The sequence below is a fragment of the Rhinoderma darwinii genome, chromosome 1 (genome assembly GCF_050947455.1).
Source record: "Rhinoderma darwinii isolate aRhiDar2 chromosome 1, aRhiDar2.hap1, whole genome shotgun sequence".
Taxonomy (NCBI): Eukaryota; Metazoa; Chordata; class Amphibia; order Anura; family Rhinodermatidae; genus Rhinoderma; species Rhinoderma darwinii.
Window position 1 is genome coordinate 307,452,343 of NC_134687.1, and position 24,446 is coordinate 307,476,788.

The window sequence follows — 24,446 nt, forward strand, 5'->3', positions numbered from 1 at the left end:
GCTGCTATTTGACCTAAGATTACAGGTATTATAGTGGAACACTGGATATAGCATTCCTGAAATGGGTATGAATCCAAGCAGCACAACATGTATAGTTGGATTTTCTCAAGGCAAAGCAGTTTTTTCATACTGGCACAAAAAATGTCTTCTCACTTTTTGTATGCTCTATTTGGGCAAGCAAAGCTAAAAGACATTTCTTCATTCTAGAGAGCCAGATGTATCCACTAAAAACTATGGATGCTAATTAATTTCAGTAACCACCCTACAGAGGTTCCTGCTGACAAAATCTTAGGATAACCCAAACCCCCAAGTAGGCAGGAGAGGTAGCCATCTAGGGTAAGCCAATCATAGTGTTCCCAACTTGATCAACAGTAGCATGTAACACTGTGTTTCCTTGAGTGATATCCTTGTTAGCTTCATTCAGCAAGGCAGCCTCACTGCTTTCCTATAATGACCCGCTCACTGCAACCAGTAATCTCTCCTCCAAGCTCCACGTAGGCCAGTGTCATTCCTTTGGTTATCTACTCCAGAAGCTGCAGCCTCCAGCCCTCCCCTGGCTTTACTGCAGGGTGCCAAGCCCACTCTTGGCACAAGGTTCCTCTGCTGCTGCACATACTACAGTAGCCCAGTGCAGCACCTCACGTGGTTTTACCTGCTCTACTAAAAGGCACTTAACCACTTCTTTATAAGGTCTCCCCTCTGCCCGCTTCTTCTATCAACATGGTAGTACAGTGTATCAATTTCACCACGCTCTAACTGCAGCCAGCACCTGGCACTTCCTGAGCCTGCCAGTTCTCTCATTCCTTCGTACGATAACAGCGCACAAGCGACAGAGTTGCAGGGCTTTGTTGCTTGCTCTTCTCCCTGAACTGGCAAAACAAGGAAATGTATATACAGTGCAACACATTATTCTGGGAGATAACTTGTCCATACTTTCTAACGTTCAAAGAATGGAAAGGTACTCAGGTCGCACGCGCACATTTTTTTGCGTTGAGCCACGCCTTTAATCCTGCCCAATTCCGCCGAGTAGTATCAGTGTGAATGGTAAAATTGTAAAGGGGATGCAGGATTGAAGGCATACAGAATTTATTTATTTTTTTATAATAGTGATAAATATGTAGTGCAGATCATTCCCTGGAGGGTCACTGTTAGGGATCTGCCAGGTACTACGTCTAGGTATACTCCTGGGATTAATCAATCCACACCTGAGGCCAGACCTGTTAGACTGACACCGTCTCCCACCAACCAGGGTGGCAGGCTCAGGAGTGGGAGAGCCTATCGCGGCCTGGTCAGTCGGAGTTAGCTCCGCCCCCTGTCCTTTATTACCTGCCGTGTTCTCTTCCTCAGTGCTTGTAATTCTTCTGGATTCCTGGCCCCACTGCTGCTTGCTCCAGCCTGCTTCTGCCTTGCTGCAGTTCCGCTTAACCTGCTTCGCTTTGACCCTGGCTTGCTTCCTTCTCCGTGCTCACGTTGGTATACTCCACTTCATCCTGGTCCTGACTATTCATTCACCGCTCCGTTTCCCTGCGGCGTTCCGTGGGCTACTGCCCCTTCCCTTGCGTGTTCCCTGTTTGTTCTCCCGTGCACTTAGACAGCGTAGGGACCGCCGCCCAGTTGTACCCCGTCACCTAGGGCGGGTCGTTGCAAGTAGGCAGGGACAGGGCGGTGGGTAGATTAGGGCTCACTTTCCCTTCACCTCCTTCCTGCCATTACATAATTACAAGCCCTTACCTAGTCTACCATTCTCCTACGCTGACGCTATCATGGACCCCCTTGAGACCCTGACCCAGCAGATGCAGGGCCTCTCCCTACAGGTCCAGGCCCTGGCCCAGAGGGTCAACCAGGGTGACGCTGCCTTAGTAGTACCCCTCACCTCACCTCTAGAACCCGACCTCAAGTTACCTGACCGGTTCTCAGGGGACCGTAAGACGTTTCTCTCCTTCCGGGAGAGTTGCAGACTGTATTTCCGCCTAAAACCCCACTCCTCAGGTTCCGAGAACCAGCGGGTGGGTATCATCATATCCCGATTCCAGGAAGGGCCCCAAGAGTGGGCCTTCTCCTTGGCTCCTGACGCCCCTGAACTTTCCTCTGTTGATCGTTTTTTCTCTGCCCTCGGACTCATTTACGACGAGACTGACAGGACTGCTTTAGCCGAGAGTCAGCTGGTGACCTTACGTCAGGGTAGGAGACCGGTTGAGGAATACTGTTCTGATTTTAGAAAGTGGTGCGTAGCTTCTCGGTGGAACGATCCGGCCCTAAGATGCCAGTTTAGGTTAGGATTATCTGACGCCCTGAAGGATCTGCTGGTTAGCTACCCCTCTTCTGACTCCCTTGACCAGGTTATGGCCCTAGCAGTACGACTTGACCGACGTCTCAGGGAACGTCAGCTTGAACGTTTCAATGTGCTCCGCTCTGACTTTTCTGCGATCCCCCCCGAGGTCCCGTCCCCTCGCCCCTCCACGGAGGACTCGGAGGTACCTATGCAACTCGGGGCCTCCATGTCCCCTCGACAACGTAGGGAGTTTCGCAGAATGAATGGTCTCTGCTTCTACTGTGGGGACGACAAGCATCTACTGAACACCTGTCCCAGGCGCAAGAATAAAAAGCCGGAAAACTTCCGCGCCTAAGTGATCATCGGGGAGGTCACTTGGGCGCACAGGTATTTCCCGTTAATGTGAAACGCAATAAAATTTTGCTTCCCTTTCAGGTCTCGTTTGCTGGCCGGTCTGCCACGGGCAGTGCTTTCGTGGATTCTGGCTCATCTGCTAATATCATGTCTGTGGAATTTGCTATGTCTCTAAAGTTGCCTTTTATTGATTTACCTTATCCTATCCCTGTAGTAGGTATCGACTCAACCCCCCTTGCTAATGGTTATTTTATTCAGCATACTCCTGTTTTTGAACTCCTGGTTGGCTCCATGCATTTGGAGCAGTGCTCTGTACTGGTGATGCAGGGATTATCGTCTGATCTGGTATTAGGTCTTCCCTGGTTGCAGTTGCATAATCCCACGTTTGATTGGAATACTGGGGAGCTTACCAAATGGGGTAATGAATGTCTTATGTCATGTCTTTCTGTTAACTCTATTTCTCCCCGGGAGGAGGTAAACACGCTTCCGGAGTTTGTTCAGGACTTCGCCGATGTGTTTTCTAAGGAGGCCTCCGAGGTGTTGCCCCCCCATAGAGATTACGATTGCGCCATCGATTTGGTGCCTGGTGCCAAGCTTCCTAAGGGTAGGATATTTAATCTTTCATGTCCTGAACGTGAAGCTATGAGGGTGTATATCCAAGAATGCCTGGCCAAGGGTTTCATTCGCCCCTCGACTTCTCCTGTAGGTGCTGGCTTCTTCTTCGTGGGGAAGAAGGATGGTGGTCTTAGGCCGTGCATTGATTATCGTAACCTGAATAAGGTCACCGTAAGGAACCAGTACCCACTTCCTTTGATTCCGGATCTTTTTAATCAGGTTCAGGGAGCCCAATGGTTTTCTAAGCTCGATCTACGGGGGACATATAACCTTATCCGCAGCAAAGAGGGGGATGAGTGGAAAACTGCGTTCAACACACCCGAGGGTCATTTCGAATACCTGGTCATGCCCTTTGGGTTGTGTAATGCCCCTGCTGTCTTCCAGAATTTTATTAATGAAATCCTGAGAGATTACCTGGGTAATTTTCTTGTTGTGTACCTTGATGACATACTGGTGTTTTCCAAGGACTGGTCCTCCCACGTGGAGCATGTCAGGAAGGTGCTCAAGGTCCTTCGGGAGAATAATCTGTTTGCTAAGACTGAAAAATGTGTCTTTGGGGTACAGGAGATACAATTTTTAGGGCAAATCCTCACTCCTCATGAATTCCGCATGGACCCTGCCAAGGTTCAGGCTGTGGCGGAATGGGTCCAACCTGCCTCCCTTAAGGCGTTACAGTGTTTTTTAGGGTTCGCCAACTATTACAGGAGATTTATTGCCAACTTCTCGGTCGTCGCTAAGCCTCTTACGGACCTTACTCGCAAGGGTGCTGATGTCCTCCATTGGCCCCCTGAGGCCGTCCAGGCCTTTGAGACCCTCAAGAAGTGCTTTATCTCGGCCCCCGTGCTGATTCAGCCCAACCAAGAGGAGCCATTTATTGTGGAGGTTGACGCATCCGAGGTGGGAGTGGGGGCCGTCTTGTCCCAGGGTACCAGCTCCCTCACCCATCTCCGCCCCTGTGCTTACTTCTCTAGGAAGTTTTCGCCCACGGAGAGTAACTATGATATTGGCAACCGCGAACTTCTAGCCATTAAATGGGCTTTTGAAGAGTGGCGGCACTTCCTGGAGGGGGCCAGACACCAGGTAACGGTCCTTACGGATCACAAGAATCTGGTTTTCCTAGAATCGGCCCGGAGGCTTAATCCTAGACAAGCTCGGTGGGCACTATTCTTTACCAGATTTAATTTCTTGGTTACCTATAGGGCTGGGTCCAAGAATATTAAGGCTGATGCTCTGTCACATAGTTTCATGGCCAAACCTCCTTCCGAGAAGGATCCTGCTTGTATTTTACCCCCTGGTATAATCGTTTCTGCCACGGATTCTGATTTAGCTTCTGATATTGCGGCTGATCAGGGTTCAGCTCCCGGGAACGTCCCTGGGGACAAACTGTTTGTTCCCCTGCAATACCGGCTAAGGGTACTCAGGGAAAACCATGACTCCGCTCTATCTGGTCATCCTGGCATCTTGGGCACCAAACACCTCATTACCAGAAACTATTGGTGGCCTGGGTTGCCTAAAGACGTTAGGGCTTACGTCGCCGCTTGTGAGGTTTGCGCTAGGTCCAAAACCCCTAGGTCCCGACCTGCGGGCCTACTACGTTCCTTGCCCATTCCCCAGAGACCTTGGACCCATATCTCCATGGATTTTATCACCGATTTGCCCCCATCTCAGGGCAAGTCGGTGGTGTGGGTGGTAGTAGACCGCTTCAGCAAGATGTGCCACTTTGTGCCCCTTAAGAAGTTACCTAACGCCAAGACGTTAGCTTCTTTGTTTGTGAAACACATCCTGCGTCTCCATGGGGCCCCAGTCAATATCGTTTCTGACAGAGGGGTACAATTTGTTTCCTTATTTTGGAGAGCTTTTTGGAAAAAGTTGGAGATTGATCTGTCCTTCTCCTCCGCCTTCCATCCCGAAACTAATGGCCAAACGGAAAGGACTAACCAATCCCTGGAACAATATTTAAGGTGTTTCATCTCTGACTGTCAATTCGATTGGGTCTCATTCCTTCCCCTTGCTGAATTTTCCCTGAATAACCGGGTCAGTAACTCGTCAGGGGTCTCCCCGTTTTTTTGTAATTTCGGGTTTAACCCAAGGTTCTCCTCCGTTTCCCCTGGTTGTTCCAATAATCCTGAGGTAGAGGATGTTCATCGGGAACTGTGCACAGTCTGGGCCCAGGTTCAGAAGAACCTAGAGGCGTCCCAGAGCGCACAAAAGATTCAGGCTGATAGTAGACGTTCTGCTAACCCCCGGTTTGTCGTCGGGGATTTGGTCTGGTTGTCGTCCAGGAACTTGCGCCTTAAGGTCCCGTCCAGGAAGTTTGTTCCCCGATTTATTGGACCTTATAAGATCATTGAAGTCCTCAACCCTGTATCCTTCCGTCTGGAGCTGCCCCCATCCTTTCGCATACATGAGGTATTCCATGCCTCCCTCCTCAAACGCTGCTCCCCGTCCTGGTCTCCCTCGAGGAAACCTCCTGTTCCCGTTCTCACCCCTGAGGGGGTGGAATTCGAGGTGGCCAAGATTGTGGACAGCAAGATGGTCCAAGGCTCCCTCCAGTACCTGGTCCATTGGAGAGGATACGGGCCTGAGGAGAGGACTGGGTACCCGCCCGGGATGTTCACGCTGGGGTATTGGTCAGGAAGTTCCACCTTCGTTTCCCCAATAAACCAGGTCCACTTAGAAAGGGTCCGGTGGCCCCTCATAAAAGGGGGGGTACTGTAAAGGATCTGCAGGGCACAGCTTCAGGGTTAACGCCCATAGGTAATCAGTCTTCACCTGAGTCTATGTCTCTGAGACTGACTCCAGCTTCCACCACTCAGGCTGGCGGGCTTAGGAGTGGGAGAGCCTATCGCAGCCTGGCCAGACTCAGCTAGCTCCCGCCCTCTGTCTATTTATACCTGCCTTTCCTGTTCCTCCTTGCTTGTGATTCTTCTCGTGTGGTTTCCTGGCCCAGCTACAGCTTCTGACTATTTGATCCTGCTCCATATTGACCCCGGCTTACTGACTACTTTCCTGCTCTGCGTTTGGTACCTCGTACACTCCTGGTTTGACTCGGCTCGTTCACCTCTCTTGTTGCTCTCGGTGTTGCCGTGGGCAACTGTCCCATTTCCCTTATCTTTGTTCACCCTTTTCTGTTTTCTCGTGCACTTACTGAGCGTAGGGACCGCCGCCCAGTTGTACCCCGTCGCCTAGGGCAGGTCGTTGCAAGTAGGCAGGGACAGAGTGGCGGGTAGATTAGGGCTCACTTGTCCCTTTCCCTACCCCTATCATTACAGATGCAGCAGGAGTCTCGGGACAGGGCCAGAAATCCAGGACTGTCTTGCTGTATACAAAAAATGGTTTATTTATTTAAATATAGTAATAAAAATAATACTATAGCAGAGATACATACATAAATATAGTTTATAAATAAAAATATAGCTTAGATTGTAATACAGGATAAAGATATCATCTAAAATAGTCATTGTATCGGACAATTGTCATCTCCATATTGCTTGGCCCTCGGTGTGTATTCCCATCGTCAGAATCAGTGCATGTCCTTGGGCGTCTCCCTGAATGACACTCCCCCGTGTCTATCTCTGTCATACCCCAGAGTATAGGCCTGTCTTAACATTTAGGTGACATTTGTGTCTACATTTGGAAGACTTACATATGTCATTACTCATGCATTACTTTGGAAATATAAATAGCTGATATATGTTTTGCTTAACTGTCAAGGTCAGCATAATGTATCTTTAGTTCTATTGAATAGCATTTATTTTATAACACAATATATTTAACAAACCGGGACGGGACGGTTGGGAGGTATGAGTGTCTGAACAGTCTCTCAACAGCTTTGCAGTCCTTTTAAACGATTTACAAAAAGGATACATAGAAAGCTCATGGGCTCTAATTGTGGGGTACATCGTTCATTCTCCTTACAAGAGCTCATACACTGAAACTGCCGGTAATATAGAAATTCATAGATGTCAAAAGACAGCTATATCCTGTATTTTAACCTAAATAGCCATTGTTTCTCTTTTGTTTGTTTCCCAGGAGGCCTCTGACATTCTGAATTTAACTGTTCTAAACAATTGCATGTTCATGGGAAGTGATTATGGCTGGCACTGATTAGGGGCATAGTGGTAGTCACTAAATGTTAAGGAGGAACTGTGGCTGTTACAATTATGAGGCCACTGTAATTGTCATGGGAGTACTGTGTCTGTTAAAAGGCATTGTACCTGACAGTATAATGACATGTATGGTAACAGAATGTAGGGTGTATTTTGGTTTGCTTTGAGTAACAAAATACCTTTTCCCTTCCCCTGCAACCTCTGGATCAGATGGAGCTAATCTTTGTTGGCATCACAAAATGAAGCAAGCCATTGAGCTTGTCAAATTAGATAGTCAGCTCAACTGGCAAGGGATTGGTGTGAATCAATGTATGTCTTGCAAATCACTGAGTAAAAATACATAACATAGTGGCTCAGTGACTTTTGCTTTGTAGCAACCCAGCCAAGGACATCAGCCATACCTCCCAACCATCCCAGATTCAGCGGGACAGTTCAGGATTCCGGGCGGAGTCGCACTGTCCAGGACATCTGGTGGTATGTCCCAGTGTCAACTGTATCTGCATCCTCAGGACGAAGATACTGTTGAATCCAATGCTGAAGCAAGGAACCATCAGCTCCCTGCTTCAGAATTCACTGTCCACTAGTCGAGGACTCTCCAGGCACAGCGCTACTTTAAGCACTGAGCCCAGAAAAGCCCTTGATGTCACTGTCCACATAAAGGCAGTGATGTCAGGCTTTAAACTGTGGAGTCCCCGGCCAGAGCACTGCAAGCTCTGTGGCCAGGGACTCCTGTCCTGGGAGAGCCCTTGACATCACTGTCCATATATGGACAGTGACGTCAGTGGCTCCTCCAGGGAGGGCATTGTGCATTATACTGTATGAGGGCATCTGTGTTGGCTTTATACTGTATGGGGGCATCTATCAGGGCACTATACTCTATCGGGGCACTATACTGTATGGGGGCAGCTATGGAGGCATTATACTGTGTGGGGGCAGCTATTTGGCACTATACTGTGAGGGAGGCACTATGGGGTATTATACTGTGTGGGGGGCAGCTATAGGGGCATTATACTGTGTGTGGGGTTCTAGGGGGGCATTATACTCTGGTTAAGCAGTATGGGAGCATGATACTGTGTGGGCTAAACTGGGTGTGTATGGGCGGTGTTCGAGGCGTGGCATAAAATAAAAACATTTACCGCACCACACTATGCACGCCGGTTGTCCCTATTTGTGAATGTATGTGAGGAGGGAAGGGAAAGAGGACAGTGTGTGATCTATTAATATATAGCTTTGATTGGTATGCATTAAAATGACATTTAAGATAAAAATCCATTGGTGCAATTGAGTATGTGCGAGTGACCCCCAAACTCACATACTCGCTGGCCCTACAACCAGTATAACAATGGATGTTGCAGTGAAATTCACATGTAAATGTGTGCTGCCAGCTATGGTCACTATCAAGGTCACATTGAGTTCTGTGCTGCCAAGACTTGGTAATTAGTACAGTGTAAGTAGGCTCAGACTGCCGAAATTACAGTGAGCATAGTATAATACGAAGCAAATAATTCGCACAATTGAGACCGGCCAAGATCACACTGTATGACAGGCAGCTATAGTGGGACCCCCCAGGGATGGTGAGTGAGCATGTAACAATTTGTATCACATGAGGTCAACATCCAAATGTATGTTATAAGTTTGTATTACTATTGATTCACAAATAATTGTCAGTGTGCTGCCACGCGGTTAGCAAACAGCACAGTGAGAAGGAGTGCTAGCTGGTCAGTCTATCACGGTGGTGCCCCTAGTATCGGAGTAGCAGCGTGGTAGATAGCCGAGGCTGATACATTGCAACGGCACCCAGCTGTCAACTGGGGCAGTAATCTTGGTGAATCGTCTTATATGAGGCTATATTTCGGGTAGTACGAGACACGATGTGTGCGCTGTACCAGGCAGCGGAGAGGCAGGATATTGAGCGCTGGGTAGACGAACGGTCCCGCAGGATGAAGATTGTACTTCACTCCCGCTTGGACAGAGCAACAGTGTGGGGGAGATCGTGCATTGGAATTCAACGGCAAGCAATAGACAGCACAGCCGGTAGGTAATGGGTCACACCCAGCTGTTAGCACGGAGAACAGCGGGGCGTGTTGTGAGCTGTGCTGTTTTGCTAATGGAGCACGTGACCGCTGTCAGATAGTGAAGTATAATTAGGCTGGTGACCATTTAATTATGCTGTGCAGCTAGTGCCATACATTGCACCATGGATTCTAAAATAGTGCTAAGCACCCATTTTGTGATACTTCAAAGTTGGGAGGTATGCATCAGCATAGAGTTTGCTATTTTCCCCATGTTTGCATGAGATTCCTTAAACGTTAAAAAAATAAACTCGTAGATTAATTCCTATGAACTTAATAATCTTATTTTGAATATGCCTGAGATAGCGACATTAGATTGTGAGTCCCAATCTGTTTACCAAAATGTGCAGTATGTTGGTACTATACAAGTAACCATAAATAAACAAAAAGCATATGCTATAATATCTCCAATCTGGAGACTAAGCAGGACATTTGGGTGTCATACAGTTGCCTGACTAATGTGAATATTCTGCTGCAAGTACAGAATAGAGTTCAAATATATGTGACATTTTATTTAATGGCAGATAATTACTGTCCAAAATAAGCACAGTGTGATAAACCTTGGAAGTATGCAAAAATAAATGATAGAAACTATATCTTGACACCATGCTGATATCACCATGGAAACAGAGATACACATTCCCACAGGTGCAGAGTACCAAAGCACATTCTGTAACATGTTGTACTGAGCCAGTAACCACTGCATCACTCTGTTATCAGTCACTAGAGATATTGGGTAGTTTATTAGTATCGTTGCTCTATATTTATTTATACTGATTAGGTACCCAATAGCAGTCACATAAACACTGTTCATATAGAGTCAGTACATAGTGTCCTGCCTAATCCATGAGCCGGATATTATATGAGATAAAAAGGGAACCTTTCAGGATGATGAATATGCCTAAAAAGTTATAGTCACAAGCTAACTGCAGCAAGCACTGCATTTGACTTGACTAAATGAGATGTAATACTATTTTTAGATTGGAGAGGTTTGTATTTATAAGAATTAAATTATATATTTGCTTGTAATTAATTTTGTATCTTGGATCATTTAGAGTGTTTGCGTATGTGGGCACTGACTGGGTATATGAAGAATGAATACATGCTGTTGTTGAGGAAGTCATCGGTCAAAATATATTAGACTGAAATTTAGACGAGTGTTCCAAGAGACACTCACTCCAGGAAATGTATCCAGCATCCTAATCATAGATTAGATCGATATATATTGGAGGAATAAAACACAGACACTGCTTGTATGCTCAAAATACTCCTCTGAGATTTATTGCCAAACTCAGTTACAATAATATCATGCAAAAGGGGCGTAGGCTTGAGGTTAACCAATCAGAGGCATTGTGACAATAACTCTGATTCAGCCAACAGCATACAATGAGAATATTTCATATTTGAGCCAATCACACACATACGATACATTTCAAATGCATTATTATAATTTTTCATTAGATGCTGACATCAGAATTGCACCTGGAGACAAGCATACAATATAATTATTATGAGCTGTTCTTTCTTATGAGGTGAGGTTTTTAGGGAGTTTCATTCCCATACATAGAAAACTTTGCAAATCTGATAGCTTTATGTCTGGGCGTTCAGCCAGACCGCTAGCTACTAACGCATGAAGGCTGCATAGAAGAACACAGAAATAACATATTTCTTGCAGACTCAAGCAGAAATAAGGGGGGGGGGGGATAAGAAGGTCATTACAGGGTGGAATAGAATTTGGCCTGCTTGATAATTTACAATGTAATTTAATACAAAGAATATAAGCAAATTGACCATCCATCACACTGTATAGTCCATTGAAAGAGGTTGTCCGATTTTGAAAGCTCCTTTTTATTAAAAGGGTCCCCTGACAAACAGGCTCATCACATAGTGTCCTGCAGCTGAGACCATCAGTAATCAGCTGTGGTGGAACCAAACAGCAAGTGTCTAATTTTCCTACAGTACTACCACAGTGAAAATTAAAGGGAATGCGTCGCTAGAATTTTTTTATTTTTTTTAGTTAAACGGTCATTATTTGAGTGATTACACATTGTTTTAATTTTTTTACAAGTCAGCAAATATTATAAATCAGATTCTAATTTATAACATTTCCATGTGCTGGTCACTAGAGGGAGCAGTTCCCAAAATTGCAGCATGGTCAATGTGGTAAAGCAACCTCATTGCTTTATGCTGCAAATTTGGGGTAGACACACTCGCTCTAGTGTCCTCATACAATCCCCCCTCCCTTATTCTGGCTAGTGCCAGGAGGAGGGGGTTGAATCTTCAAACCTCCTACACTGAGTGCCGCCATTTTCTAAGCGAATGCACAGGAGGATTAGATACAGTGCTAAGCAGACAGTATAACACTAACATAATACACACATCACATACACAAACATAACTTACCTGCTCCTGCCGCCTCTGCTCCTATTCCTTGCACCTTCGCTTCCTTGAACATATGGCCGGAAGCCGCAGCTGGAAGTTGTCATCTGACTGTCCGGCAGCAGCTTCCGGTCCACATGAAAATGGCGTCGGATTTCGCTCTGCTAACGAGCTTCGTTTTGGTCTGTGTGGGAGCGGCGCATGCGCCGTTCCCACACAGACGGCATACGCTGCAGTGAATGGAACGGCTCCCGTTCGCATTCTCTATGAGGATGTATGTGCCGTATTCCATCTCTGTATGTGTCGTTAATTGACACATACAGAGATGAAAAAAAACAATGGCAGCCCCCATAGAGAAGTAAAAGTAAGAAAAAAAAATAAGTAGAACACAAGAACACAAATAAATAAAATTTATTTTAATTTCACACTAAAAGCAATATTATAAAAAAATAATAATTTCAGGACAGCTTCCCTTTAAGCATTACACAGTTCCTGCTATAAATCAATGGCTATGTAAAGCACAGTCGTGCTGGGTCCTCCAGAGCAGGAGACTCTCTTTGTAACTGCTTTCCACTCTGACTAATAGATGTGTGTCCTAAACAGAATTTGAAAATTATTTTTCTAAACAAGACAACACGTTTCAGACATGCTTGACTTCAGTGGAAGCTGTACAAGTCTGTATGCAGGGAAGTCCTCCTAGTCTGAACTAAAATAACTTAATGAGAACCAACACGACCTTTTGTGTAAAACTCAAATATGAACTTAATTGTTAAGCCCTTCCCGCTCTGGCCACTTTTGACCTTCCTGACAGAGTCTCATTTTTCAAATCTGACATGTTTCACTTATGTGGTAATAACTTCGGAATGCTTTTACCTATCCAAGCTATTCGGAGATTGTTTTCTCGTGACACATTGGCGTTTAAGTTAGTGGTAAAATTTGATTAATGAATTCAGTATTTAATTGTGAAAACCACCAAAATTTAGCGAAAAATTGCATTTTTCTAAATTTCAAAGTATCTGCTTGTAAGACAGGCAGTTATACCACACACAATTGTTGCTAATTAACATCCTAATATGTCTACTTTATGTTTGCATCGTTTTTTGAACATCCTTTTATTTTTCTAGGACGTTACAAGGCTTAGAACATTAGCAGCAATTTCTAACATTTTCAAGAAAATTTCAAAAGGCTAATTTTACAGGGTCCAGTTCAGTTTTGAAGTGGCTTTGAGGGCCTTATATTTTAGAAACCCCAAATAAGTCACCCCATTTTAAAAACTTCACCCCTCAAAGTATTCAAAACAGCATTTAGAAAGTTTCTTAACCCTTTAGACGTTTCACAGGAATTAAAGCAATGTAGAGGTGAAATTTACAAATTTCATTTTTTTTTAATCCATTGTGTTTGTAGAAAGTTTTACCAGAGAAACACAACTCAATATTTATTGTTCAGGTTCTGCAGTTTAAGGAAATATCCCACATGTGGCCCTAGCGTGCTACTGGACTGAAGCGCTGGCCTCAGAAGCAAAGGAGCACTGAGAGAATTTTGGGACCTCTTGTTTTATTAGAATATATTTTAAAAACCATGTCAGGTTTGAAGGGCTCTTCAGTGCCAAAACAGTGGAAATCTCCCAAAAGTGACCCCATTTGGGAAACTACACGCTTTAAGGAAATTATCTAGGGGTATAGTGAGCATTTTCACCCCACAGGTTTTTTGCAGAAATTATTGGAAATAGGCCGTGAAAATAAAAATCTACATTTTTTCAAAGAAAATATAGGTTTAGCTAATATTTTCTCATTTCAACAAGAACTAAAAGGAAAAAAAGCACTGCAGCGTTTTGTAAAGCAATTTCTCCCAAGTAAAACAGTACCCCACATGTGGTCATAAACGGTTGTTTGAACACACAGAAGGGCTTGGAAGGGAAAGAGCGCCATTTGGAGCTCAAATTTAGCAGGAATGGTCTGCGAGGTCATGTCGCATGTGCAAAGAACCTGAGGGGCCAAAACAGAGGAAACCCTCCACAAGTGACCCAATTTTGGAAACAACACTCCTTGAGGAAATTATCTAGGGGTACAGTGAGCATTTTGACCCACAGGTTTTTTGCAGAAATTATTGAAAGTAGTCTGTGAAAATGAAAATCTAAATTTTTTCAAAGAATATGTAAGTTTAGCTATTTTTTTCACCCAAATATTTGTAAAACAATTTCTCCAGAGTAAAAAAAATACCCCATATGTGGTGATAAACGGCTGTTTGGACACACGACAGGGCTCAGAAGCGCCATTTGACTTTTGGAGCTAGGATTTAGCTGGATGTGTGTGTGGACGAAATATGAATGTATGGTACGCTTTGAAGCAATCAATGATACACAGGCCTGGTTTTTCAGGGCAGGTGTCACAGTGGTAAACATTGTCTTTTCTAATTCCCCTTTTGGAACACACTGCACCTATTTTGTGTCTTTACCTTTATTGCAATTTGGGGCACTTCATTGGGGAAATGTTGCCCTGGTACAATACGTGGACCATCACTACCAGCTGATGTGCTTGGGCCCTCCCCTGCCTGGTTCCCAAATAGAAGTGCCTTGATAATCACCTCTTGAAAGTTAAGGAATGTCCCTGTCTGGCCCGCACATTGGGATAGCACATAAATGTTATACATTGCCATCTGTACAATGTGCACGGCCAGCTTTTTGTACCATGCCTTTGTTTCCAACAGGGCACTCTATGGCTTCAGTACTTGATCAGAGAGATCAAACCCACCCATGTACTTATTGTAGCCAAGGATGCAATTTGGCTTGTGGGTCACTGTGGTGGTACCTCGTTCAGGGACAGGGGTGCTGCCGCTACCATCAATTGTGGTCAATATAAGGACATCCCTCTTGTCCTTAAATTTGACGAACAACATGTTCTCGCTGCATAGTTCCCTGCTCTCACCCCTTCTGAGGCTTTGGCCAAGCAGTGTTTTAGGGAGGCCTCTCTGATTTTTGCGCACTATACTGCATGCTGCAGTACTTCGGCCAAAAAGACACCAAAACAGTGGGATGCTGGTATAGAAGATATCCACGTAAAGGTGATAACCCTTGTCCAGCGATGGGTGTATTAAATCCCACACTATTTTCCCACTAACTCCCAGGATGGTGGGGACATTCTTGTGGTTCAATGATAGAGTCCTTCCCTTCGTAAACCCTAAACCTGTGTGCATACCCAGATGTACTCTCACACAGTTTGTACAATTTAATTACATACCTTGCCCTCTTATTGGGCAGGTATTGGCGGAATTTAAGCCTCCCCTTAAAATTAACAAGGGACTGGGTCATGGCCATACGGTAAATTGGGGTGTTGTACAAAATATCCGCACTCCAGTATTGCCTAATCTCTGGCTTCCTCACTAGTCCCATATGCAGCACAAGGCCCCAAAATGTCATAATCTCCGCTGCATCTACAGGGATCCACATAAACAAATGATGAAGTGGGGTTTTGGGTTAAAAATTGTTGGGCATAGAGATTCGTCTGGGCTACCATTAAAATAATAAACTCCTCAGAGAAAAAGACCTTGAAAAAGTCAATTTCTGTGTGGCATCAGTCTTAAACCGAATTCCAGAGCTCTAAAAATTTACTGTACAAACGTCAGTTAAAAAAAAACCATGAATGTCTGGCAGTAACCGACACTATTAATTTAAAAAAAACTGTAGTCTAACTAATGTGCTACAGTTAGGCTAGGAATGAGGGGGTTGAATTGGGACAAGGAGGGGGTGGGGTGGGACAGGGACAAGGGCAGGCCCAAGGACAGGGAAAGGGACAAAAAAATCTGTCCGATTACAAAAGAAAACGGCTGGTGATCAGACAGAAGTAGCAAAAAAGCACTTTATTATTTACACAGTAGTGCAGATCTAACTACAAATCCCAGCAAAGCCACAGCAGACAGTCTCTCAACCGCTCTGCACGCTGCCTCAAACTGGAATGGCGGCGTGCAGAGCGGTGTCGGTAATCATAACACCCTCCGGTGCTCTGATTGGTCGGTCATTACAGACCAACCAATCAGAGCGCTCTTAGGAGGTGCCATTACTGCCACCTCCCTAGATGATGTTGGTGGTGACGGGTGCTGTCTTAGACAGCACCAAATTACTACCGTCTAACTGCGCCCTGTACCTCCAGGGCACAGTTTTAAAAAAATGCCTGCGATTGGCAAGTCAGAATTGACCGACCTATAGCAGTGATCACCGATGAAGGGGGGGGGGGGCGAAACGGCACCCTGGGCGAGTAGTAGAGATGGCCTGCTGTCAGGGACAGCAGCAATATCTACTTTGTCACGGTGCAATTAGCACTGGTGACCGCTTCCTGCTGCGCAGTACCTATACGGCGCTTTGCAGGAAGCACCTCCCGACAGCGGTTGTCGGGAATGGATTAAACATCATTAAAAATACACAAATAAGTTTAAAATAGAGCATACAGCCTTCACAAAAAGAGAGGGAGTCAGAAAAATCACGGTAGATGAAATGGATATACAGACTGTAGCGTCCATGGCCGCTTACTTACCGTTTACTTACCTCCCGACGCCCACAGCCATGGATCCGTGAGCGCTGGTCCCCATCTCCTTCCTAGGAGACGCCAGCGCTCACTTCCGCTCCGTTCTGCTGTGTCCCATAGGGTGCGCGCGCACGCTCGTGCCTGGCCTTAAAAGGGCCAGCACACGCATTTAGGAAATCGTCATCATCATCAACTGCCATGATTTCCTGGTCTATAAGAAGGCCCCAGGCCTTCTGATCCTTGCCTGAGCGTTGTTCGTTTTCCCAGTCTGTCTCTTAGTCTTTCCCGTTCCAGTTGTTACCCGTGCCCTGTTACCCGTTCCTGTGTTCCGTATTGTTCTTGTTGCTGTGCCTACCAGTGCTGGAGTGGTGTCCACTGCACCTGCTGTCGTTTGCCACGTCCAGTGAATTCTGCCACGTTCAGTGTCTTCTGCCACGTCCAGTGTCGTTTGCCACGTCCAGTGTCTTCTGCCACGTCCAGTGTCTTCTGCCACGTCCAGTGTCTTCTGCTACATTGGATACTGCCCGCCACGTCTGGCACTACCTGCCACACCGGACTCCATCTGTGATGAAGCCACAGCCACCGTCTGGACTAGTTCAGGTACCCAAGCATTGCTATCTGCTATTGACTTTCGTATAGACTGTGACCTGGTCAACTGCCTCCCCGCTACGGCGGAGCGGCCTGGTGGGTCCACATACTCTGTGACAGTACACTCAGGCCATGGAACCCGCTGGCCAGCCCAAGACCGCAGTCCAGAAGATACAGACAGAGATGCATGACCTACTCACACGTCAGGATCAACTCCTTGAGGCTGTGAATTCTATCCTGGTCCGCCTGGATCTACTCACTGTTCCACCCCCGGTTCTTCCTCCTGAGGCTGTTGCTGTGCCACTGCCCGTTGCTCCTCCTGTTTGTTCCGGATCCACAGTTCCTCTGTCTCTTCCTCCTCGCTACAACGGTGATCCCAGAGCATGTAGAGGATTTATTAATCAATGCACGGTTCATTTTAGGCTGCGGCCTCATCTCTTCCCCTCCGAGGAGGCCAAAGTGGCATTTATTATTTCCCTCCTCGCTGGCAAGGCCCTCGCATGGGCGAACCCAATCTTGGAGCAACAAGGACCTGTATCCTCGGACCTAGCCTTGTTCCTGCAGTCCTTTCGTGCCGTGTTCGAGGGGCCGGGTCGAACTTCCTCTGCCGCAGCCACTCTGTTGACCCTCAAGCAAGAGGGCTCCACAGTAGGGGAGTATGCTACCTCCTTCCGTACCCTAGCAGCCGAGCTGGCATGGAACAATGAGGTACTGGTGGCAACCTTCTGGCAGGGACTGTCCTCTCACATCAAGGACGAACTGGCGGCCCGCGACATTCCTTCTACCTTGGATGCCCTCATCCTGTTAGCCACTCGGGTTGACATTAGAATCCGGGAGCGCACTCAAGAGGTTCGACAGGAGAGCCGGGTCCACAGACCAGCACCCTCGGTCCAGAGACCACTATTGTCTTCCCCTAGTGCGCTACCTAAAGAACCCATGCAGGTGGACAGAGTCCGGTTATCTGAACAGGAGAAGCAGCGCAGACGCTCCTCTGGACTATGTATGTATTGTGGCCTTAAGGGTCATTTTGTGCGCCAATGCCCACAGAAACCGGGAAACTCCAGCCCCTAGAGTTGGTTGGAGAGGCAATTCTAGGTGGAACGTCTCCAAACGTTAAAACCTCTTCCAGATTATCGATTCCTGTGGCCATCGTCTCTGGAGAAAAGTCACATCCTTCCTCCGCCTATCTTGACTCTGGAGCGGCTGCTAATTTTATCCAGCAGGATCTAGTGGATCGTTTATGCCTACCCACAATCAATCTAGAGAAACCCCTGGCTGTTGCCTCTGTGAATGGTCTACCATTGCCCGATCCCATTATGCTCATCACGGAGCCATTGACACTACAGGTCGGAGCTCTTCACTCAGAACAGATCACCTTCCTGGTACTACCTAAAGCTATCAATCCTATCCTGCTGAGTCTGCCATGGCGCTGCCTACACGCCCCGGTCCTTGACTGGAATTCCGGAGAGATTCTTCAATGGGGTTCCAGATGCCATAGCCATTGCCTGTCACAAGTCCGTCCTGTTATGGCCCCTCTGCCTCAATCACTCTCCGGTCTACCATCTCAGTATGCCAGTTTTGCGGATGTCTTCTGCAAACGAGAGGCTGAGACGTTGCCTCCACATCGGAGTTTTGACTGTCCCATTGAACTGGTCCCTAATGCTTCTCTTCCCCGTGGACGAGTATATCCTCTCTCCTTGCCAGAGACTTTATCTATGTCAGCCTATATCAAGGAGAACTTGGAGAGGGGTTTTATTCGAAAATCTTCCTCCCCAGCTGGGGCAGGCTTCTTCTTCGTTAAAAAGAGAGATGGATCTCATTATCCCTGCATGGACTACCGTGGTCTCAACCAGATCACGGTCAAGAACAAATACCCGTTGCCACTTATATCCGAGCTGTTTGATCGCATACAAGGAGCCAAAAAAATTTCCAAGCTAGGTCTGCGGGGGGCGTATAATCTAATCCGGATTCGCCGGGGTGACGAATGGAAGATGGCATTTAACACCCGCGATGGGCACTACGAATACTTAGTGATGCCCTTCGGACTATGTAACGCTCCCGCAGTATTTCAGGAATTTGTCAATGATATTTTCCGAGATCTGCTCTATGTCTGTGTTGTTGTTTATCTCGATGATATTTTGATTTTCTCCCCAGATCCGATGACCCATCGGAGGCATGTCCGTCAAGTTCTTCTGCGACTAAGAGAGAATCGCTTATATGCCAAGTTGGAGAAGTGCGTCTTTGAAAAGAAGTCTTTGCCCTTCCTGGGCTACGTCATCTCGGATCAAGGTCTTAAGATGGACCCTGAGAAACTAAAGTCTGTCCTGGAATGGCCACGTCCTCAAGGCCTAAGGGCCATACAACGGTTCCTGGGATTCGCCAATTTCTACCTGCAGTTTATTCCGAACTTTTCATCTCTGACGGCTCCCATCTCTACCCTTACCAAGAAGGGTGTGAACGCCAAGGTGTGGACTCCAGAGGCAGAGTCCGCATTCATTAGCCTCAAGAAAGCCTTCACTTCAGCTTCGATCCTCCATCACCCTGACGCATCTCGGCAGTTCTAATAGAAAGTCACATGCACCCCAAAATGGTTACTAATAAAAACTACAGTTTCCCCCGCAAAAAATAAGCCTTCATGCCTCTCACTTAAAATATAAAGAAGTTATGGCTCTCAGAACGCAACGACACAATTAATTTTTTTCAACAGATAATTTTTTCTTTGGAAAAGTGGTGAAATTTAAAAAAGCTATATAACAGATCCAGTCTTGTCCATTACTTGTTTTTAGGATTGCTGCTCATCTCTGTTAACGTAAATAAGGATTGATTGCAATACCAGACACATGGGCAAGAGCGGCACTATTTCTGAAGAAAGCAGCCATACTGTTTCTGAAGAAAGCAGAGACAAGTATATTTATACTGTATGTATGAAATAAACAATGATTCAGAGAAATCTTATTTATTAGCAGAAATCCAGTGCAAAAAACAGAAAATATATTCTTCCAGAGTCCATTAACATGTCCTTATTTGCTTCCTCGACAGCATTCTGATCAAAGCTTAGAGTCCTGCTAGCCATGCAGAGCCATCTTCATGTTCATGGCTTACTCAAGAACCGCTGTAATCCAACTACAAAACCCCTATTAATCTTGTTTCTTGCCTTCCTCCACAGTTTGCTTTGTGTCTTTGAGAAAGTAGGCTGGTTTTTTAACACATCGGTAAGCCAGTAGTTGCATTCCCAGGGTGTACAAAACATTCAGTATCAGGAACTCCCACCATGCTTCTCGAGGGACACGATAAGTATATGGCGTTCGGTGGTAGATTGAAGATCCTATGTGAGCAAACTGAGCCTATAAAGAAAAATGTAGATGAATAATTCTAGGACCCCATGTATAAAACTGGAGCAGACAACGAAAGAGCAGATGCCAAAGAAACCAATAGAATAACTTTTTATTTGCACTAAAAAGTCTGGACCTACCTGTGCCATTGCACCAGCATAGACTACTGTCCAGTCCAGCATCCATGTACAGCCAGGAACCAACAGAGCATAGATGGACATACACAGAAATGGAAGTAGGTAGAACATGTTTACCAACATCTGGACGGAAAAAAGGTGTCAGCTCATTCTCTCAAATGTTACAAGTATGTTCAATACATAAATCATTTATAAAAAAACAAAAAACATTTTGAACATTAGTAATAATAGAGTATAACTTCAGTATATAATCAAACACATATACATTAGAAAGATATTTCCTTTAACCCCTTGACACAGCCAATTTGAGTTTTTTCATTTTCGTTTTTTCCTCCCCACCTTCCAATTGTACTGCATAATGTACTAGGAAGCTGCAAATTATGTGGGATGAAATGGGAAAAAAACAGCATTTACGCCATATTTTGGGAGGTTTTGATTTGACGGCGTCCATCAGGCGGTAAAAACGACATGTGCACCTTATTCTACAGGGTGATACGATTATGGCGATACCAAACTTATATGTTATATTGTGATAGTTAGGACTTTTACAGACATTGCTTTAGAATGGGAAAAGTGGGTATTTGTTAACTTTTCTTTTTTTTTGGAACATTATAAAAAACTTAAGGGACTTGAACCAGCAATCGTTGGATTGCTTGCATGATATACTGCAATACAAATGTATTGCAGTATATCGTGATACTGACAGTCTCCTTTGAATCCCTCACAGAGGCAGAGCTTCAAAGTAGTACAAAGATGGCAGACCTGGGGGCCTTCATTAGGTCCCCAGGCTGCCATAACAAAAATTGTCATCCAACGATCGCATCGTGGGGGGCGATGGCGTTTTGGAGGGGGGCGCCCCCAGATTCTAACAATTTAAATGCCACAGTTGCGATTGACCGACGCATTTAAGGTGTTAAACGGGTGGAATCAAAGTTATCTATGATTCCGCCCATTGCAGTGAGGTGTCCGCTTTATAACACAGCCGTCACCCGCTAAGTATGGAGCTTGCTCAGCCAGTGAGCCTGCTCCATATTTCTCCTTAACGGCTGTCACATACTAGTACGTAAAATGTCGTTAGGGGGTTAAGAACAGTCGACATTTAATGAACTACCTGTACTTGGCCTTAACATTTTTTGCATACACTTTGCTTAATCTTATGGTTTTCACTACCAGGTACCCCTACTTCGATTTCTACCTCAAAGAAGCTTGGTGTAGGGGTGAGTACAGCATTCTATATTTGTTGACTGCTTTGCCTGCCTCTGTGCCTAGTAACTTTTTGTAGGCTTAAATTTGTTTGTCATGTTTTCTGTTATAAAAAGCGAATAAAAGTTATAGCCCTTACAGCTACAGTCTTCTGGGGAACCCCTGACAAGGTTCCAAGGAGCCAGTGTTGAGGGAAACCCTGGTTGGAAAAACACTGGTATGTAGGGATCTATAGAGCAACTGTCAAAAGGCTATAACCTTCACATTACACATTTCCACTATCAAGTTTAACTTGCTTAAAGGATCTTAAGGAAACCAAGAGTTCTCATCCCCACTACCCCTAATAAAAAGCACATCTAATGCCGCTCATCCCCAAACACAAATAAAGAGGATTGTCTGAAAAAATCCTAAAGCAAAGGCACCTGTCAACATGGCAGCATAAAGACAAACTCATGGAATCTAAATTCCCTTCTTTGATATTTGAATCATTACTATAATATGGTAATGTCAATGAAGATAACTAATATTAGAAAGCTCATTAAAAACATTACTTTCTTTATTAATCGTTTATCAGGCACTTTAACAACAAACAACATAACTGCACACTTACCTGTACTTTAGGATATGCCACAGGGTCCCTTATGTATGGTTCATATTGATAGATATAGGTAAAGCAAGAGTCGGAAGGGCAGTCCAGTGCCAGCTATAAATGCAAACGAAGGCAGAATATAGCAAAATATAACATATACAGTAGTTAGGTTAGAATATATGTACAGTCTAAAACATTAGCCTCATGCATATGGTGGTTTTATGACTCCATTATGTACAGTCAAAATATGGCAATTGGTTCTTACAGGTAAAACATTTTAAAAACCATGTGACCAAAAACCACATTGCAAAACCGCTGCATTTTGCGATAATTGACGCACATTAACCACTACGTGTGGCCTTACCCAAAGTGTGTGCGTCTGTGATGATGATAGTGCTGCAAGTGATCTCCGAAGCGATCAGCAGCAGAGCAAAAGATGCACACTCAGCAGAAGGGAGTTAGGAGAACAATAGGACAAAGGCATTCTCCCTTCACCTATGGACAGGCTTGATATCTAGCAATATACACAATATAGTGGCATGTATACGACAAATGTCATTATATTTATACTTACCAGACCCCTGAAAAGAGTAAATGTAATGGCTCCTAACAGATACAAAATCAATGCAATATCTAATGGGCGTTGAAAAATTCCTTCACTGTGTGCCATGGTCACCTGAAAAAAAACACACATATTCTCAAAATAAAAATATATAGTACATCACACTGGTGAATAAGGATATTTCTGCCAATGTTACCTTTTCAGCTAGTATTTTGGTAAAAGCACGCTTCACTCTGAATATCCTAATTCCTGCCCAGACAGGAACAAACAGGTAGGGAACATTAAGGATGAAGGCAGGACGGACTTCAGTCCCATACTTCCCTGAAATACAATTACACAACTCAGTAAAAATTCACTGCAGGAGAAAGATAAGAATTCTGTCACAAGTGAACAAGACCAAACAATCTCTCTTCGTGTCACAGTACAATAGAAGTGACATTAACTGAGTCATGGGCCCCTAGTGAGATTTCATAGCCGTACAAAAAGGCATACACGCCCCCAGATCCACCATCTCTCATCCTGAAGGTGACAGAAGCATACGTTTGTCTCTCAGGCCACTATGACACATCTACACACAAATCATAGTGACACAGTGGGATATAGGAGACTAGTTTTATTCCCAAGTCTTATTAAATTCAAAACACTAGTTTTAACAGAACATGCTGAGCTATGAGTCACTGATGGAGCTAAGAACAAAGTCTATTGACAATTTTCTGGGGTCTAAAAATAACCAAATTTATATATGCTCTTACATTTTGAAAATGTCCCTTTCCCTATTTAGCTCATAAACATCTTGGGAATACTGTTCAGCCATAAGATTAAAACCACCTGCCTAATATTGTGAAAATTTCCCTTGTACTGCTAAACAAGATCTGACCCGTGGAGGTATGGACTCCACAAGACCTCTGAAGGTGTCCTGTGGTATCAGGAGCAGCAGATCCGGTTAGCTGCGAGGTGGGGCCTACATGGATCACACTTGTTTGTCCAGCACATCCCACAGATGATTGAATGGATTGAGATCTGAGGAATTTGGAGACCAAGTCAACATCTTGAACTCTTTGTCATATTGCTCAAACCTCCTGAAAAATTGTTGTAGTGTGGCTGGGCGCATTATACTGTTGAAAGAGACCACTGCTAGGGAAAGAATGTATTTGGTCTCCAAAAATGTTTAGGTAGGTTGTACATATCAAAGTTACATCCACTTGAATGCCAGGACCCGAAGTTTCTCAGCAGAACATTGTCCAGAGCATCACACTGCCTCAGCCGGCTTGCCTTCTTCCCATAATGCATCCCGGTGCTATCTCTTGCCCAGGCAAGCGATGCACACGCACCTGGCTATCCACATGAGACCTCCTACAAAGTGGTAATGAGGTGGCACTTAGTACCATACAACATTGCCCATACTGTACTGGGGAATCCCCACTTGCTTCAAGGGCTGCACCTCCACTGGTGATATGCTTCATATCTGGTTGTCATTTTCTAAAGTGCCAAACTTCTGGTCTAGAGCCTACTATCTAATCGGTACCGTTATGGGCTATAACCTTACTAAAAGCCCCTGGGAAACTTTCCTTCATACGGTTATTGAAGTCGTCACCCACGCTATAGCAAATGCTCATACGTTTTTTCTTTCTGGCCACAAAGCAAACTATACCTGGTAACAAACTACCCTCCGTTTCTCTGAGGTTAGGAGCCAGATGCACTACTATATGTTTAATGG

General features: G+C 45.2%; 1 protein-coding gene across 1 annotated transcript in view; it reads right to left on the reverse strand.

Moving 5' to 3' along the window:
* Window positions 1-19,846: 19,846 nt before the first annotated feature.
* Window positions 19,847-24,446, reverse strand: part of TM6SF2 (transmembrane 6 superfamily member 2) — a 57,084-nt gene continuing 52,484 nt past the window's right edge. The window contains exons 6-10 of the mRNA XM_075851200.1: window positions 22,926-23,050; window positions 22,742-22,843; window positions 22,189-22,281; window positions 20,379-20,498; window positions 19,847-20,250 (exon numbers count right to left, since the gene is read on the reverse strand). Coding sequence (XP_075707315.1) covers window positions 20,044-20,250; window positions 20,379-20,498; window positions 22,189-22,281; window positions 22,742-22,843; window positions 22,926-23,050 — 647 coding nt within the window. The 3' untranslated portion in view covers window positions 19,847-20,043. The remainder of the gene's footprint in view (window positions 20,251-20,378; window positions 20,499-22,188; window positions 22,282-22,741; window positions 22,844-22,925; window positions 23,051-24,446) is intronic.